This window comes from Mastacembelus armatus, chromosome 8 (genome assembly GCF_900324485.2).
Source record: "Mastacembelus armatus chromosome 8, fMasArm1.2, whole genome shotgun sequence".
In the NCBI taxonomy this organism is placed as follows: domain Eukaryota; kingdom Metazoa; phylum Chordata; class Actinopteri; order Synbranchiformes; family Mastacembelidae; genus Mastacembelus; species Mastacembelus armatus.
Window position 1 is genome coordinate 13,807,239 of NC_046640.1, and position 19,387 is coordinate 13,826,625.

At 42.1% G+C, this 19,387-nt stretch overlaps 3 protein-coding genes across 6 annotated transcripts; 1 reads left to right on the forward strand and 2 right to left on the reverse strand.

Moving 5' to 3' along the window:
• Window positions 1–768: 768 nt before the first annotated feature.
• Window positions 769–4,566, reverse strand: dnajb1a (DnaJ heat shock protein family (Hsp40) member B1a). The gene is made up of 3 exons (XM_026325706.1): window positions 4,020–4,566; window positions 2,560–3,143; window positions 769–2,477 (listed from the first exon to the last, which is right to left on the reverse strand). The coding sequence occupies exons 1-3, from the start codon at window positions 4,228–4,230 to the stop codon at window positions 2,247–2,249; spliced, it is 1,026 nt and encodes a 341-aa protein (XP_026181491.1). The 5' UTR covers window positions 4,231–4,566; the 3' UTR covers window positions 769–2,246.
• Window positions 4,567–6,204: 1,638 nt separating this feature from the next.
• On the forward strand, window positions 6,205–12,054 carry tecra (trans-2,3-enoyl-CoA reductase a). Of its 2 annotated transcripts, none has more exons than XM_026325042.1 (12): window positions 6,205–6,585; window positions 6,745–7,101; window positions 7,657–7,708; window positions 7,784–7,828; window positions 7,936–8,039; window positions 9,088–9,203; window positions 9,419–9,524; window positions 9,660–9,732; window positions 9,816–9,859; window positions 9,961–10,018; window positions 10,131–10,219; window positions 10,650–12,054. In XM_026325042.1, the coding sequence occupies exons 2-12, from the start codon at window positions 6,934–6,936 to the stop codon at window positions 10,821–10,823; spliced, it is 1,029 nt and encodes a 342-aa protein (XP_026180827.1). In that variant the 5' UTR covers window positions 6,205–6,585; window positions 6,745–6,933; the 3' UTR covers window positions 10,824–12,054. The 2 variants fall into 2 exon arrangements, with proteins under 2 accessions (XP_026180827.1, XP_026180828.1); XM_026325043.1 differs by having other exon boundaries at window positions 6,905–7,101.
• samd1a (sterile alpha motif domain containing 1a) lies at window positions 12,048–19,201 on the reverse strand. 3 transcript variants are annotated; one of them, XM_026325040.1, is made up of 7 exons: window positions 18,612–19,201; window positions 15,695–16,049; window positions 15,267–15,406; window positions 15,081–15,141; window positions 14,057–14,138; window positions 13,670–13,784; window positions 12,048–13,371 (listed from the first exon to the last, which is right to left on the reverse strand). In XM_026325040.1, exons 1-7 carry the CDS (start codon window positions 18,972–18,974, stop codon window positions 13,225–13,227), a joined length of 1,263 nt encoding a protein of 420 aa, XP_026180825.1. In that variant the 5' UTR covers window positions 18,975–19,201; the 3' UTR covers window positions 12,048–13,224. The 3 variants fall into 3 exon arrangements, with proteins under 3 accessions (XP_026180825.1, XP_026180824.1, XP_026180826.1); XM_026325039.1 differs by having other exon boundaries at window positions 15,267–15,409; window positions 18,612–19,196; XM_026325041.1 differs by lacking the exon at window positions 18,612–19,201 and adding an exon at window positions 16,588–17,327 and having other exon boundaries at window positions 15,267–15,409.
• Window positions 19,202–19,387: the final 186 nt, after the last annotated feature.

Here is a 19,387-nt window from a genome sequence, read left to right on the forward strand (position 1 = left end):
AAGCCTTTTTACAAACTTCAATCCACTTATTATTTCATAAAAGCTCCCACCTTGAAGAACTTATGCTCACACATTTTACAGTTATGCTCACACATTTTCTTCCCTAACAAGGAAAATATTTGCAATGAAAAAAAAAAAGCAAACATCAGTTTTTAAAATAAAATTTAAAAAAAAAAATTCTAGAGATTACACATCTCTACATTCATGTTAAACCACATGTTTGTGTCAATTAGACTTCAATACTTCCAGCAGGAGTAGGAAGAGGAAAATATCGACTGCCTTTTTTTTTCTGGATAGTTCCATCTTTTAAAAAAAAAAAAAAAAAAAACATTTAAAATGTGCAAATGCCCCAAGGGATTTACTAAATTCAAATATCACCACAGTTAAAGGCTCACATCGCTGAACATCAGACCGGGCAGTAGCTTTTACCTTTTTTTTAGGATTCCGACTGAATCAATAAATTACCCCATTTTTCATCCACATAGTGTTTGAGCTATAAGACAATGCATGATATAAGACAGAATCAGTGGGGAATATATCCTGCAGGTATTTCAGCTGGGGCTTCAACTTCTTTTTGCTTCACAACCCTCTACTGTATTTATTCTTGTGGGTAAAACCCTTCACTGGCTTTAAATTAATTAAGCAGTCAAACAGAATGAGAAACAAACATCACACATGTGTTGTACATCCTCAGAGCACAAATAAAGTAAATAAGATTATGGTAGTTTGTCAGTGTCACATGATCGGATACACTAATTTTTCAACATATTTTTTGACACACACATCTAAGTACGTACGGACAATTATTTGGCACAAAACCTCAAATACTTCACATAAATGTGCACTCTAATAAACAATGAGGTGCCATTCTAAATACAAGGGATGCAGCAATCTGACTTTTTCTCATTGGGATCATTTATATGAAAGGTCACATAACTAAAACGTTCTATCACTTCATAATTACACCTGGAGATGTTCACACACTAGCATTATTTTTAGGTCTGTGTGTATTGGAAGTATAATCTTCCAGACACTCGATGAGATTGTAGCTCAGAAACACAGTTTAATTAATAGATGACACATTGAATTTCAGTGGGGTTAAAATGTATTTAATGCTGACCCGCCACATCTGGCAAACGCTGATCTGATCTGCAGTAAAACTCCAATATTTTCACCCCTCAAGAGCCACTCTTTAAGTTTAGCACCAGTTTCATCTAAGAGTAACCGAACGCATGCCTTTTTGGGTAATGTAGTCATAGCTACATTCAAACATGCATCACTGTACCTGAGGTATTATTAATTAGCTGGTTGCATGCTACCTTAAAGCTTTGCTGTGAAACCACACTTTCAGTTACTGAATTCAGTGTTTAAGTGGTTCAATTCTACAAAACGTTCTATGGTTCGAATCTCATTTTTGTAGCTAAACAATAACTTACTACTTGACACCTTGCATTATTATCTATATTATCTATTATTATTGTCTATATGCACACACTGCATACTTTCATCAACATTATTTACTTTTCCTCCTTGAATCTGAAAATATGGCAGGCTCTTACTTAGCGCTGTTCGGCTATATTCTTCTAGCCCCACTCATCTGAATGGGTAAAGTGTGGTGGTGGAGTGAAGTGGGCACTGAGGTAGGGTCATCCAAAATGGCACCACATCATGTGGCAAAAAAAGTTGAATCTGGTTCAAGTTTTTCTGCAAATGCAGAAAAAACCCATCTAGAGAGGGGCTGCGCTGACCAATCATTAAGATACAATAGAACACTCCTACTTTACAAGGGGGATGCTGTATTTCTGTCTTTTGAGGAAAACAAACCACCGTGCTGTGTTTTGGCATCTAAGAAGATTTAAACACATAAATCCATTCCACCACATGTACTGCCCGGGTCATATTGCATTGTCCCACCAGTACATGAAACATCACACTCCCACCAACACAGCACCTGGTGTTGTTTTAATGCAGGTCAAACATCATTGTGACTCCAGCCTTAGTCAACCTCAGCTCAATGCACACACAAAGCGAAAAGTCAGCTGCTCTGTCCGTTTCCAGGTCTTAAGACACTTATTAAACTGACTGGGTAAGAATATGGACTTGGTGTTCAGGCAGTGAAATTAAACTCAGCTGGAGCCAAATCTGCCCAGAGCCTCAATCATCCAGGCCGTGACTGCACACAGAAGAGTGTACACAAGAAATGTTAACTGTTTTAGACTTGTAGGCGAATTTGTTAGCATTTCAAATCACGGTGGAAGAATCTGATTCAGTGCATCACGTGTGCTTTGGCCCAGTTTGTCAGGGAATTTAACAGTGAAGTCCAAGATCATGTCACCCCTTTTCTCAGGGCACTTGGACAGCGGCAGCCCTTCTCCAACAATACGCTTTTTCATTCCGGGCTTGACAACGTCTCTGGAAGTCACAGTGATGGTCCGGCCGTCCAGTGTTGGAGCGTTGACTGTGCATCCACACAGTGCCTAGAGAGAGGGAGAATAGAAAACAAGGTCTTTACACAAATAGAGCTGTCAGTGTTTGGTTCTGTTCTCAGTGTTCACTTACTTCTCTGAGTGAGATTTTTGCAGGATAAATTATATCTGAGCCCTCTCTTCTAAACACTGGGTGAGGTTTGTCTTTAACCACAAACACCACATCTGCGGGAATGTTGGTGGGGGTTTCATCTCCCTCCATAGGAAAAGTGATTTTCGTCCCCTCCTTCCATCCACGTTTGATGTCGACTGTTAAAATCTTGTCCTCGTTTCTCATGGTGCAGCCGTCTGGGTTCAGCCTCTTGCGGGAAATCTTCATCTTTTTGGTGCAGCCCGAGAAAACTTCTTCGAGGCTCACCTTCAGCTCATGCACAACGGGCGGGTCTTTCTTCTTCGCACGGGCTCTGTGAGAGCCCACTGGGTGAGGTTTAAAGGACCTGTGAAAGCCACCCATGCCTCCCATTCCTCCCATGCCAAATGCCCCGAAAGGGTCATTGATGTTCATTTGATCCTCCTCATTCTGAGAAAAGAAATGATCGAACGGGCTTCGGCCACCAAAGAACTCAGCGAAGATTGCGTGAGGGTCTCCATGGAAGGTATAGCTGTAGCTTGGACTGCTGTGTCCTGCACCTCCACCATCAGCAGAGCCCTTTAATCCTAAGACGAAGAAAAATCAGAGCTCTGGAAACCTACACTTCAACATATAAGAGTTTGTTGACAGCTAAATAACATTTCCTCTTTTGTTCTTGTTTTGTTTTTTGTTTTTTAAATCTGTCGTCTTACTCGATAGCTGTAACTAACAACCGATTTCTTTCTCAGTTAATCAAGTGCTTATTTTGTTTGATTCAGTAATTAACTTTTCACAGCTCAAAATGTTGTTTCCAAAATGCTTGTTCTTGACCAGCCAACCCCAAAGATTTCATTTATTATCATATGGGACAAAAAAAAAAAAAAAACTCACATTGGAGAAGTGGTTTGAAAATTGACACAATCAACAATCCAGTATTATCAATAGCTGTTGATTACTTTTCTTTGGACAAATAGATTAAGCGACCATTGATTCTTTAGACTGGGCTTTAAATGTAAGTTAAAACATCCAAATGTTGCTGTTTTCAGGTTAACAAATAGTAAAAAGTAACAGTGACAGACTTTCCTGTTCATTTTACCAGTAGGCTAATTAAAGATATTAAATAAATAAACTGATAATGAAAATATCAATTAGATGCAGGACTAATAATGATCATGCTGCAAGTTACAGAGGCTCATGTAGAGTTTCAGCTCCTACTTTCATATTTTAAACCAAAAGTCAGATCCGTGTCTGAAGAATGTGGACAGCCTGCAGGTATTTTTAAACTTGTTAAACCACAATGATCATTTTACCGACAGACCGATAGGACAGGAAAGACCTCGCTGTTTCAAGCAAGTTCTCCACACACGCCCCAGTGACACTGTGAGGCCACCGGTGGAGGGTTTAATGAACATCGTGTGACACCACCTTCAAACTATAGCAAGTGATGAGGAAAGTTGAGTTACCTTCCTCTCCGAAACGATCATAAATATCTCTTTTCTTTGCATCACTCAGGACGTCGTAGGCTTCAGCGATCTCTTTGAATTTGTCCTCTGCTCCGGGAGACTTGTTCTTGTCGGGATGGTAGCGCAGGGCCTGTTTTCTATAAGCCTTTTTTATCTCGTCTTCGGAGGCACCTTTGGCTATTCCGAGCACTTTATAATAGTCTTTACCCATCACAGTCACCAGCAGGGGTTATCCCAGGTCATTAAAACATTTTTAGCCCAGACGCTTCGGTGTCTGTCCGGTGTGTCAAACCCGCATCAAGGGTGTCCGGCGTGCGCTCCGGGTAAACGGTACAGCTGTTAGCTCACACGTCACGGTCCGTGGTCAGCTTCCCACCCCTGCACCGGGACGAGGAGAAAAATGTCATGCAACTTCAACCACGCAGCTTAACACAACTTGTCCGTACGGGAGTGTCCGGGCGGTGCAGCTGAGCGGCAAAACCGTACGAAGAAACTTCTGGAAGAAGCTGGTGCTGCTGATGCGTGTCATCACAGCCGAGCCAAGAGGATTCACTCCCAGCAACTTCCGGTTTCGCTGCGGCCACAGTTGACAATAAGTGGCAAAAACTTCTCCTTTGGTGTTTGTTGGCGGTTTGTAGAGCAACTTATCGGTGAATTAGCGCCACCTATTGGACAGGAGTGTAGAGCGTGTGACTGAACATTAAAAACCCTCCGCGTTGCTTTCAGCGACGCCAGTTTCCGCTAAATATTTACGTCGCCAAATATTTTCCTAATGTATTCCCCAAAAACATGCTGATAAAAAAATCATAGTGTTTAGAAATGTATTTCTAGAATTTTTTTAAAATGAAATTTTTGAAAAATTGCAATAAAGACAGTTAAAACACATATAATAATACAACCCCTATTCCAAAGAAGTTGGGACGCTGTGTAAAATCTAAATAAAAACAGAATGCAATAATTTGCAAATCTCATAAACCCATATTTTATTCACAATAGAACATTGAAAACATATCAAACGTTTAAACTGAGAAAAGTCTTTTGGGAGTCTTTGATATTTTATGAAATTCTGAAATGCTTCAACAATTTGTGGACGCAGCTTTTCACAGATGAATCTCTGCCCATCTTTACTTCTGAGAGACTCTGACTCTAAGATGCTCTTTTTACACCAAATCATGTCACTTGCCCATTAACCTAATTAGTTTCAAGATGCTCTTCCAGCTCGTTATTGTTATAACAACAACAACAATAATAATAATAATAATAATGGTAACAAATATGTACAAGAGTCAGACATCAGTGCCACATGGTGTCAGTCTGTAATTAAAGACATGAATACAGAGGCAAACAATGACAGTGTGGACTCTGCAGCAGCTCCTTTACACACTGTGGGTGTAGCAGCCTGTCGCTGAAGAGCAGCGCTAGTCCTTTTTTTAATCAGTTCGTCAGGTTTCACAGTGTTGTGGCTGCTCATTATTACGCTGCGCCATAAGATCGTATCTCAAGGCCACGCGTTAATAGCTGGTTCCCACACGTTAGTAAATGATGGCTATTAAGTCATTGTTTCTGTTCATAGAAATAAAATGAAAGGCCTAATCAGTGTATGATACTACAGTCATCCGACATCCAAATTTCTTTCATTACGTTCATTTCTTCATTTAATGTCAAATCTTCAATTACATTAGAAATAATGGGGCCTTTTCGAGAATCTCCAGATAACTTGGCTTATGTGAGGATATAATGAGACCACATTATAGAGCTTCTTACCACAGCTCTCTCAGGTTAACTAATCCCAGGGAGTCGTGTTTTAGCAGTCCTCTCAGCTAAGCGTTGCAGTGTTTGGAAAAGAAGGAGGTGCAGTTCAGTCTATATGAGATCCATTATTTCCATGTATTTCATTGTTACTGACAATTAGCATTAAAAGGATTAGCATTAACAAACGGACTTTTCTAATACAAGACTAAAAAATAAACTTGGTATGCAATCAGTGATACCACTGTGTCCTGCTGGCTTGAGCTGCTGTTTATAAATAGACCATAGAATATAGATACGCAGTTGCCTTGCAATGATGAGTTGACCCTGTGCAATGAAAGGCATCTGTGATCTTCTCCCAGTCAGCATTTTCTGCACCCTCCTCCCACCACAAATGTATTTTAGCAACACTGTTGTTCATTCAGCACACAACTCTTAAACCTCACGGCCACTGATATAAACTTGTTTGTCTTTGTTCTAGAGTTCAGGAAGAGAAAAGAATACCAATCTCACAGGTGGTGGGGTGTCACTCATCTCATGGATTAGGCATTTAATGGGGCCTATTGCTGTGTAACCGAGCAAGGGGCAGGGCTTATGGATCTTATAGGTCTAATGAGAGCACACTGGCGTCTGACACTCGGTAGGACTGTATGTGGCTTCCCAAGGTTACCAAGCCAGTGCAGAGCAACTCAGGCTACTTATATTTAGCTTTGCAAATGGCGCAGTATGGATTATGTCTTAGGGCTCTCCGGTTTCGTCTTCAGTGCGTTTTATTGCATGGAGGGGGGCCGTGAATCATGAAGCGGCTGCGTTTCAGGTGAGAAGCCTGTGCATTTCATATGCATATACCAGCTCTGCCACTTCCCATCACTTTCTTTTCTGTTGATTTGCCACCACTCTTGGCTACACATATACACTCCATGTGAGGAAAGCAGTGTTTATGGTCTCACATGTTTCCGTTACCCTTCTTCTGGAGGTGGAGGGCTATTCCTAGAGTCCAAAAGACACCAAAGAAGACACAGTTGATTTGACTGACAGTTCTACTGAGGGAGATCTGGGAGCTACTACACATACTGTACTAGTGGAGAACAACCAGCGTCACCGACAATATTACAGATTTTTTTTTTTTTTTTTAGTCTATTGAGGTTTGGGATCAAAAACTGTCATGGATCTACTCGCTTTAGAGGCAAAGAATATAAAAGCACCAGAACCTGAAAAGAAGACTGCCCCAAGGCCAAAACCAAAACCTCCCAAAAAGGCCAAACGCATTGTTTACTTTGAGGTGGAGATTGTGGACCTAAAGACCAAGGAGAAACTCTTACTCCTGGATAAGGTGAGTGTTTCAGAACTGTGGCTATTACTGGTGCTCATCAGTGATGGAATATTTCTGATTACACTCCCCTTTTGTATTGACCAAAATGATCACTGAAGATGGCTAATACTTACATTACATTAATTAGTGCATAATGCATATTGACCACGGATATGTAAGTCCTATATAAAACTTAATTCTTTGCATGCCTTAGATTTTATGATGAATTACTGCGTCTACTTCACGGGCAGCCGTTATCTGTTACATTTCTATTGGGTGAGGGCAGTTAGGAGATGAGAATTCCAGCTTCATCTGACAGGAACTTTCTGTTCCAGCTACAGGAAGACATATATGCCTTAGCAGATTGTGAAAATGTCAAACACAAAATGTCAAACGCAAGTTACATTAATTCCAAAAGATCTTGAAACTTCTGCATTAAAAACTTCTAACACAGCAATACTCACAACTTCTGCTTTTGTATTTTTAGGACGGTAAATGTACACAGAAATGTCAGTATGGAAGTCTCTACATTAATGTTGATAATAACAGTGCTGAGCTTTTTCATTTTGATTGCAGGTGGAGCCAACAGCCACTATTTTGGAGATCAAGGCTTTGTTTCACAAATCATGTAAGAAACTTCAAGAAATTAAAAAAAAAAAATCTTTAGCATGCTTAAAATTTATGTTGCTTTCCATTTTGGCAGATCCTAAGTGGTATCCAGCCAGACAATCCCTGCGTTTGGATCCAAGTAAATGTGCTTTTTAACAACAATTCTGCATTTATCCAACTCACTTGAGTGATAAGAGTAGTTATGACATTGTGTGATGATGCCTGGTCATATTTGTCATATCTCAGAGGCCAAGTGTCTCAGGGATGAGGACATTCTCCAGACTCTTCCTGTTGGAACCACGGCCAGCTTTTACTTCAGTGACCTAGGTCCTCAGGTCACACGGGGCACTGTGAGTGCACCTGTGCATGTAAATATGTATGATCAGTGGTGTTGCATGTTCTAGCTCTAATGCTCTACATTACTACACTGTGAGCTGTTGGTCCAAATATGTGATATGTTTCTAGAATCCCACCTTTCTTTGGTATCCCATAATAATAATCAACTTGCTGAGATATGAGTGAAGCAGTTCAGTCTTGAGTATGTTTTGAAAAATATCTGTTTTAATGATTTTAATCATCTTTCAATTTAATTTGTAGAAAGGGAAAGAAGCTTTCTTTGTGAAATAGTATAAAAATATAGTCTACAGGATCTGCATATAATGGACCAAAGGCATGCAAAACCATTGGTATGAGTTTTACAAATTCTCACATTTTAAATATAAACACACTCTCTCACCCACTCAGTAACCCTTAAATATAAATATCAGCCCACAGCCTCCTGCACTGCATGTCCTCTGTCCTAGGACATATAATCTCATGGACCCAAATCTCCCTGTGGTGTTTATCCCCCGACCTCTCACTTGCCTTTGACTGTTCCTCTTTACTCAACCTTGCCCGCCCGGTCCCTACATTCCCTGTCCCTGGCCAACCCTCACACAACCCCTAGTGCCCTGCCAGGTGTCAAGCCGATGCCAGTGTGAAGGAGCGTGATGTGGCCTGCGGAGTTCACCGGTAGCTGATGGTCAGGCATGCTGAAGCACTGCTCTGCTCGAGGTGCTGATTCAGGGATCAGTTTCACTGTCAGCTGTGCTGTGTCGCTTGATCATATCATCAGTGGACAGCTTGTACTACAAGCTGTCTTAGTGTCTCATTTGCTCTATGGGCACATGTCAAATATTATTATAGTTACACTGAATGGCTGTCAGTGCTGTGGAGAACTAGATTAACGGTTTTTGCTTTAAAATGGCTTTGACAAGTGCTTTGCCAATGGCTTTAAAGTAGGTGTCAGTCTAACAAAGAGAAAATATTTCTCTGGTCAGTGTATTGAAGTTTTTCTGCTTTTTTTTTTTTTTTTTTTTGCATATGTCTGCACTTCTCATGTATCTGTTTTCACTTCAGGTATTCCTGACAGAGTGTGTAGGCCCCTTGATCATCTACTTAATGTTCTACTTCCGCCTTCCCTTCATCTATGCTCCCAAATATGACTTCTCCAGCAGCAAGCACTGGGTTGTACAGTGAGTGCCAGCATGCTTATGTTTTCTGGGATCTGTTGTTGCAGCGCATCACACAACTCCAGGCCTTGCACAGATGCTACTTCAACATGACAAAACAGATGTGAAGAAAATAACAACTGTATGTTAACGGTGAATTTGGGCCAAATGTAACGGACCGTGGTGGTGGGGCAACATTTTAATCACAGCTAAATAATTAAATGCGTGTCTTGTTGCAGCTTGGCCTGCATGTGTCATTCTTTCCACTACATCAAGAGGATTCTGGAGACACTGTTTGTCCATCGTATCTCTCATGGGACCATGCCTCTCAGAAACATACTTAAGGTAAGTCAGTTGCATATTTTGACCTTTGAAGGTGCTATTTGTTATTTAGTGCTGTGTTCTTATTCTCAGAAATCGGAACTGTTCCTTTCTTTTTCCAGACAGCCCGACTTATTATAGTCTCACTTTCTATTTCAGAACTGTGGCTATTACTGGTGCTCAGCAGCTTGGATGGCGTACTACATTAACCACCCTCTCTACACCACACCCTGTAAGTGCATTGTAAGTCTTACTTTAACTCATCAGTCACAGTTGATGTCCATCTTAATCTACCTTTCTGTGATACATCAATAGACTATGGGCAGCAGCAAGTGAATACAGGACTTTTTATTTTCTTGGTAAGTTTCAGAGACGCTAAAGTTGTATTTCTCTGGCTCAGGTATTAAACCTAATAGATTGTTTTGCAGATGCTCTTCTTTGGATGTCTTTATTCTCACAGATCTCTCAAGTGGGGAATTTTTCCATCCATGTTGTGCTACGGAACCTCAAAATTCCAGGTGAACATTTTTCAAAAATGATATATATATTATATATATATATAACTTTTAAAAACAAGGCAACATTTGAGGGCAATGTCATTTTTTATATTGTATTTTTCTTTCATCTCAGGTTCAAAAGCCAAGAAGATTCCTTACCCAACAAAAAACCCATTCACATGGATGTTTTGGTTGGTCTCGTGTCCAAACTACACATATGAGGTGAATACAATCTGTTTACTACAATTGTTTTTAATAATAAAAATAAGATCATAGCTCAAAAAACTTTTCTTATAACTGTTTTTCTGATTAATAATAGATTATTTTAATTTATGAGTGATCATTTTTTCCGGTGTTTGTATTTATGAATAAGAATGTAAGAATATGAAACATTTAAATCATTGGACTTTTTGGCCTTTATCATTCAGGTTATTAGGTTTTTTTTTTAGAGCAACCAATATTTTAGATTTTTATAATGAGCCAGCTGCTATTCATTGTTGGCAACCCAACAGCCTATACCGTAATTTGTCCATGCAATATAAAAGCATTTTTGCTGCCATCTATTGGTTACATCCTAAACTTGTGCCATAATGCACTGTGTGTTTCTTTGTGTGTGTGTGTGTGTGTGTGTTTTTAAACTTCTTGTTCACAGCTGGGCTCCTGGATCGGCTTCACGGTGATGACCCAGTGTGTGCCTGTGGCTTTCTTCACTCTCGTGGCTTTCATCCAGATGACTGTGTGGGCCAAAGGCAAACACCGCAGCTACTTAAAGGAGTTCAGAGATTATCCAAGCCTGCGCTCCTCCATACTCCCCTTCATCCTGTAGAACCTGCCAGACAAAGCAGTGGCTGATACACACTTGTTCAAGGGCCCCTCCCTCCATTTGGATGTCTGAAAGTGTGTACTGAGATTAACATCATGGACACATTTTGGTTACATGGGTCTTAAATGTCACTCTGTAACAAGAAGTGGTAGCTACAGTTATTCTGGCTATAGTGGACTGGTGAGTGCAGGACTGGTACAAGCAAATGATGCCTTCACAGTGAAGTAGAGCCTTGCAAGTCTTAATCTAATGTTCGATGCGAGTTCTAAGACAAAGATAAAAAATGTCCTTTTTATTTTGTTACTTTCAGTTGTAGAATACTTGATGTAGAGTGCTGTTCAGTTCTTAAAAATCTTTACAACCTAATCAGTGACTTTTCCCACAGAGCTAGAAACAAAAAGGCTAGTCTACATGATCAAACTAATATGCAGCCTGGAGCTGACAGCTGTGTGGCCTCATGCAGCTACTGCTGATCTGACTGATACAACTGACCTTTACACTAAGGTTGTGCTATTAGCTTTGGATTAGAAATTGTGTGTTATTCTCTATGTTTTCCATCTGGTCAAAGATGAGTCTCTTCTTTAAGTATGAACATTGATCAAGTGTATTTCTAAGTTAGAGTAAAGAACTAAAAAAAAACAAACAAAACAAACAAAAAACACAAAACAAAAAAAACAAACATTGCTGTGTGTACAGACCCGAACTACAAAAATACAACTCTTGCTTTCAGTGGAAAAATAACAGAGACCAGTTTTCAGTCATCAAACCTTTATCATTATACAACATGTACATATCTGTGAATCGTCAATGCTTTTTCCTCACCATTATTTTTGGGTTAATCTGTTGATTTGTGTAGCTACACTGTAAACAGAATATCTTCTGGTGCTTTAAAACATTTGACGTAGAACTTTGGAAGAATACATCCAAAACATGAAAGTATTCATCACTGCCATTTCATTTCCACTGAATGTGCATTTCACAGAATACGCTGCATCAACTGAACGTTCAGATTAAATAAGGAATTTTGGTGCTAAAATACCCCTGCTGCTATTTTTACATGTAAGGAAAACATTCAACATTGAGCTGGATATTTATCTTCTGTGGGAGGTTTGTTTACGACATTCGACTGAGACTGCAGAGGGACATCAGACACTAGACCACTGAAACAATTGCTTTTAGGTGAACTGTTGATACAAGGGTAATAAACTGTATCACAAACAAGTGAGCGAACAGAGAGACACAAGCTTTATTTCTGACTCTGGAAGAATTGTCAGCCTTACAGATAAAAAGGGGAAGCAATACATTGGAGATGTAGACAACGTCAAATGGAATGTTACAATTCAAGTGGCTGGCTTAGATCGAAAGGAAAAACGACACTGGACAAATATATAAATGGATGATAACATAAAATATTGCATGTGATCAGCGTATCTGCTCTGTAAACAGGCATTAAGCAGCTCTATTCAATTTAAAATAATATATACCCAGTATTAAAGTGACATTTCTCACAAGTTTTTTTTTTACTCTATTTTGCTTATGTAGAAAAGCAGATTCACTTTTCTAGTCACATCTGTCTCCAATTGTCTCCCAAAATGCGACTATATAAAGTTGGACCACAGTCATTTCTAAATAAGACGAAACAAAAAACATAACATATTGCCTTGCCAGCAAGTAGGAGTATATCATACTGGTTATATCCTGTGCTATAGAGACATTGAAGACATAATCCAACATCAGCAGCTATTGGTGGCATGATAAATCAGGAATCAGGCGTTGCTGTGTTTTGATGACGATACGTAGATAATCTGACTTCACCCCAGCACTTTGAGGACATTTAAATCAACTCATCATATGAGAAGAGGAAAACACACATCAGATGTGTCTTACAAACTGGTCTAACAGAAGGTACCATCGCAGTAGATACAGCGGGGACAAGGAGAAACTTCAGAGCCGCAACAAACCAGCATTACTTGTGACAGCACTTTACTCGCGGCACAATGCAGTCATGTCTGTGCAGGTACATTAGCCCATAGGTGATCTGGTTGGTGAAAGGCCTGGGCCCCTTCATCCACCGAATCATCCGTCTTTTACTCCTGCAGAAATATCACTGTCCCTCCATTTAAAACATACTCTGATTGTAACAGTCTGTTTCCTTGCCATTGTGGTCACAATGGGTGAAATTGAAATCATTTGAAAACCAAAGACCATAATGAGAGGTAGGATGACTGTGTCAGTTTCTGGTCATTCTCACAGTGAAAGTTAATTCCACCAAAACCTTTCCCCCTCCACTCACCCTCTTTATTTTATGTATATGAAGGTGGGTGGCAGGATCCAGATGGGAGAGGGCACTGCATGCATGTTTGGGTCAGTGCAGCATTGTCTGTCTGCCATGTGAATCACCACTTCAGAGGTCTTCGTATTCCAGGAAGTGGGTTCTCTGCAGCACCTTTATATGGCGCTCGTAGATTTTGAGGGCAGGGCCTAGTCGGATAGACAGACCGGTCAGCACATCACTACGCTGCATTAAAAGCAGAGACTTCCCATCAATTTCCTGTTGGGGAGAGAAAAAAATATTTTGCTTAGTTAGTATCACCACTAGTTTTCAAAATGGATGTTTTAATGGAAACTTTAATAGGCCACCGGGACACATGGTAAAAAAAGTGAGATTAGCTATTGAACCCTGACACTTTGCTTTTCAAGAGCATAAATCTCTGAATTTTCCTAATCACCTCAAGGCATAGTTTCTGTTTCTACACACTACATATTAACTGCCTCTAAGAATGCATTGGGGTGATGGGGTGTATGTACATGCAGCACTCCGTGTGGCAGGAATGTGGTGACGCACTAACCTGCGTTCGAAACGCCACAGCCTGTTCTGGAAAACCTGCAGCTGAGAAGTAACTGGCCACATCTGCCACAGTCCACTGCAACAAGTTCTGGCTCATATTCTCCTTCTTCATGGAGCTGGAGGACAATCGGGAGAAAAAGAGTCTGAAACAATGACAAACGATAGAAGGTAATTTCCCACTTGATTTTTTTGTCTTTTCAGGCCTTCTGTGTAGCTAACAAGAATTATTTAAAGGACTATCCCTGTGTAGATGTACTATTTAAGAGAGGAAGTGAAGGGTACAGGCTGATAAAAATGTGCTGAACCATAGAGAGAGGAGGCAATATGATCTGAGAAATTTGCTAAAAATGCACTTTTGTAATAACTTGTTAAAAAACAGAATACTCACACTTCATCACCTTTACCGCCATTCAGCATACCATCCTCAGCTTCTGTGAAGGATGACATATCTATCTTCTTCTTAAAGGTACCTGTGGACAAAATGGAAGCTAAATTACTATAAAAGTTCAGCATATTTTACAACAATGAACTTTATTTTACACTCAGCTGATTTAATGGATATCATGGCACGCTCCTGGAGAAACCTGAATTACTGGCTGCAATATTTTTAATGAGAAGGAGAACAAGCGCGCCATTAAAAACCTCTTAATATTTTTTAAGTTATTTGCAGTTTCATATCTTTGTTGCATGATGTTAAACAACAGCAAAGTTGTAATGACATGGAAGCGAAATGTTCACAGTAGCATCAATAAGCATTGATAAAGCACCCTTCCTATACCAGTCTGATTTTACAGGATACTGGCAGGACTGTTGTCATTCATGTGACACAACAGGGAGGAAGTCCACATTGTTTACTGGGTACTGCTCCTCCCAGGCGAACTATATCCAGACCCTACAGTGTACACTGTACAGGGACACATTGCTCATGCAGAGGTACAACAATTTAGTGTTTGTTTCTTTAACCCCACGTTAGTCATTTGCTTGGAGGATAAATAAAAATCTATAACTACTTCTCCCGCATTAAAAGCCAGCATGTCATGTTCGACAAAGAAAGTAATTCTGTAGGCCTCCCACTGTAAACACAATTAATTATATTCATGGATATACACAAACAAGCTGCAGGAATTAAACCCAGGGTCTCTGATGTAAGGGATGAGACTTCCCTAGAGTCCATACCAAAATCTAAAGGTTTAATATTGCCTCACTAAATGACAAACACATACATATTGTAAAGAATGAATGAGACATATTCTCAATTCTCCCATGTGTAAACATTCATGTTCCTTTATTAAATGTCTGTTTTATTAGAAACCATTTTCTGATGAGACAGAGCAGTCCAACCTGTTCTCTGCAAATCTGATGCAAGTTACACAGCAGCTTTATTAAATAAAAATGGGAAAACTGTAACTCACAGTTGTCAGATGGCAACGGCAGAGCCTGTGTTCGTCCATCAGATATATTCTTTGTCTCTTCCTGTTGGCCAGACAAAACAGAAGAGAGCAAATGCAAGATGAAAATGTCAGGTGGGAAGAAAGAGATCAAAGAAGCAGGGGACGTACAGGTGATGTTGTGTGTCAAAAAGAATACAGGCCAATTACCAGGCGTGCTCCATAGTCTGGTACCAACTGGTCTGACGAAAGGCTGCTATCCTCCAGCTTGTCTCCGACTTCTTTCTTCACGTTGTTCTTCAAAGCACAGGGGCTGGTAGTTACAGAGTGGACTGTGGGCTTCGTGGCTGCTGCTAACAGAGTGAACGATGCATGTCACATGCTGATGCCATCCATACCGTCCACACCTGACTTTATTCTTGCCAAATTCTAGCTTTTCCTGTAACTCTGTCTGCCTTTATTAAACTAAGGTATTTCTGCTGTCAACAATTATGTTGTGCAACAATTAGTCTCCTAGGTTGTTAAAACCTCACATCCCTATTTCCAAAAGCTAGGCAGACATCTTGCACATAAAACAATATTAAAGTGCTCCATAATGCTGGGTGTGCATATTAGACTGTGTCTAGCAGAGTGAATACCTTTGTCTCTCTGCATTCCTGGGTTCTGGCGCTCCACTGGGCAGACAGCAGAATCATAAGCCCAGTCATTGTGTGTGAGCGCCCTGGGGCTGGAGGGGGGCAAGGAGCTGGGCCTCTCAGCAGCCCTCTGCAAAGAAACACAGTCCAGCCCCGAGCCAGGGCTGCAGCCAGGGCCAGGGCCAGGCCGAGTGCCAGAGGGAGAGCATGGGGCAGAGACAGCTCTCACTGAGGCACAGCGCACAGGGGCATCTTCAAATGTGCGGCCAGGAGAGGGTCTGTCCTGCCCATCCCTGCTCTCATCAGCCCCCTCTTCATCTGCATTGCTGTCTGTGTCCATAGCCACAGAGGTGTCAGCCTGTAAAACAGGGACATAGGTGCAACATGTCATTTCCACCCTATTGATTTTTATGATTGTTATCTCTAACAATGATTGCACCATTGAACATACATTCCTCAAATATGTACTACTCTTTGCTGGGATCAATGGGGACAATGAGCTTGAAGCTTAATTCAGTGGAAGAAAAGCCACTATAAACAATCAAGTTCATTATCTGACAACTTAAAAAGCTAGTGCACCGTGCAAGACTACAAGGGATTGTTATTGACTAAGTACTAATTGTAGGCTGAGCTTGTCACATGAAAACACACAGATACAGATGTCGCAATTTGACCGCTGTGGTGGCAAATTATTGCCTTTGAATGCCCCCGTCCCTCTCCGCGGTGCAGCGTTCACTCCGCAGACAGTCCGTGAGCTCTGCCACCAAAATTGTGTTTCTACGCAATTAAAGACTTGTATGGGGGCTAATGGCATCTGATCGCATACTAGTTTTAACATACGCACTCATTCCTTCCTTTGGGGTTTTTTGTCGACGGCGCCCTGAGTGAAAAATTACCTTGTGTGCGACTGCGTGTCCAAGACCCAGCAGTCGAGCACAAGAGCGCACTAAAGCCCGCCCCGCTCCTGTGGAAAGAGCCGCTTGTATGGCATTAACCCACCTACTGCAATTCATACAGTCTAACTTTCACCGAGACGCCGTCACAAAAAAAAAAAAAACGTGATAGCCCGGTGGGTCTCAATCATGGTTTTCCTTCCAGCTCACAAACACAGTCGAAGTGCTTGGTGCGTCCCTGTCTTCAGAGGCCTTGTGATTGATATTTCTAACATACGAGAGCACAGAAAGGGCCGATGGGAGGCGTTCCTTGTTTTTTCTCAAATTTCATCTAAAGTGCGCATGGAGTTGGGGAGCCGCGGCAAAGACCTCGCCATTGTGTCTGTGGTCTTTAACGGAGCGCTCCCCGGGGCCGAGCCGCGTCAAAGCAGACCGGGGATAAAAACCGAGCTTTAACTCGACGGGCAGATCAACGCAACACTCCGCTCACAGCGATCACCAGTCGCCTCGATCGCAGTCTACTTTGACTTTGCACCGGGTCAACGATTTACAGGAAAAGCGAGGAACGGAAAGAGTAACGAAAATGAGTCCGTTATCGGACACGTCACTGTCTACATTTGACCCTCGCATTCGGATAAAACCTGAATAACAAGCCCCGAGAATCAGACTGTTCAAAGTAATCGGGCATTCGGTTTTGTAGGGACACACACGCCTTTCAGAGAACAAAGTCAATTTGATCTCAGCTTAACCCAAATCGGACAGGCGCATCCGCCATCTAGCGCTGGACGAACAGTTTGCGGTCGCTTCACGTTAGTTCAGGTCTCACGTTGTTACCGGCTTCTATGTCACATTTCATTACAGCAGCGCCATGGTTCGTCCTAAAATACTGCCAACAAATAGCTGACACAGAGAGAAGAGATTCCTTTGCTGTGCGGGACGAGAGAGGCCGTAACAACAGCCAACACCAAGCATTAGACGTGACCGGGCTTGGCAGCGTGTCCGACAATGGATCTAGAGGTTCGACTTTATGCATTGCGTCGCCAATCGCCGATCACTCGAAAAACAGACGCATTTGGCAGAAATAAACAGGATATGTGTTTATTATAGGTACTTTGGCATCGACAATCATCGATTTGCTTGCTGTTTTACGGGGCAAAACATAGTGATGGGCATGTTTTAAAGTCCAGACGGAAGGGGGACAAATCTGTCTGGTCATGGCTCTGGTGACATTATGCGTCTCCCCCTGGTGTGACTGCTCTCGTGTATCTCAGGGAGAAAAAAAACAAACAATCAACAAGCCAACAATGTCCCAGCGTCCCCCATCAGGCTCTTACATCCGCGGTGTTTGAGACTTTTTTTTCCTTCACCCACTCCCACATTGACAAACATAACAAAACGCTGATAACGAAAACACGCACTTCCGCCCATGGCCTTCAAAATAAAAGCCTCATCGCCAAAGCGCGTAGGGTGATGCGCTTATTTCGAAAGCACATTTGGCCAACATCCGGCCTCAGTCTACTCAGTTTGCGTGAACTTGACGCAGCCCCCCCGTCCCCCTCCCTTTCGCTCAATGCCGAGTTTGGGGCTTGAAAAGCGCTTTCTGCTGCTGATAATGGTGGCTCGACCGGGTTGTTGCGTACGGACAGGACGGTGCAACTTTTCATGTCTTGTGTTTGCTCGTCTGCGTCGTCCGCACAAAGTGCTTTTCAACCGCTAATGCGCCACACCGACTACACGCGCACCTTCGGTTGTTGTTTTTTTTTTTTTTCTCTCTCTCTCTTCTTCTTCTCCAAATCGGTAGCGCTCGTGCGAGGTCCAACCGCCGCTCCCCGTCTGCGGCAGTTTTGGGTGCACTTGCAAATCACTCCCCTCACCACTCCCCACGCACACACACACAAAAAGACGTTTCTTCTCCCAAACAACACTCAGCCCGTACCTTCCTCCTGTCTCCACCTGTTAATGCGATATGATGTGATATGGCAATGAGACGTGAGCTAACACGCCGCCTCGCATCAGCCCCCACGTACCTCCAAATCCTCCTCGTCCTGGTCAACGGGACCGAGAGCGCTGTCCCCGTTGCTCAAGTCAGAATGACTGGCTTCTTCCACCGCGCTCCTTCTCGCAGCCATCGTTAACGTTACATCGTATTTTTTCCTGCTTCTCCGCTGAACCTTGGCGGCGTTTCGGTATGAAATAGAGCCCTTGTAGTTAACTTTCAACACGGTTTGTTCCTGAATCAGTTTCTCCAGTTCTGCGCAGGTTCGGTCGGGCTCGGACCCGTGTCGTCTCCGGACCATTCGGCAAATCCTCTCCAAGTCCGGCCGGGCTTTCCGCGACCGCAGCGAGTCGATAGTGTCCAGGATCCACTCACGGTACTTGGACTCAGACATCTTTTTGCTCGGTCGGTTTCTTAGGTTGTTTTTTTTTCTTATCTTGCGTGCGTCAACCTTGTATGTTACACACGGTGTTTTTCGTGAGCCGCGGTCCGAGCCCAACTGAGAAGCGGAAACCTCTCTGTACGCCTCCTGCGTTTGCGTGTGCGCTTAAGGTGGACCAACGGAGTTATAGAGAAAAGTTTCACTCCACGGGGCTTTTAAGGTGGAATTTGCAGCAACGAACGCGCGCACCCGGCCCCGTGTTTAACCCTTATGGGCTCAAACTGTGACGTTTTCTCTAAAAAGTTAGAAAGGGGTGTCTGCTTCGGCCTTTACAAGGAACGGAAGTTCACGTGATCTGTTTTTAAAAAAATCAATTCCACACGATCAAATGTGGTGTTGTAAATTTTAGGCTCCGTGTCCTACCC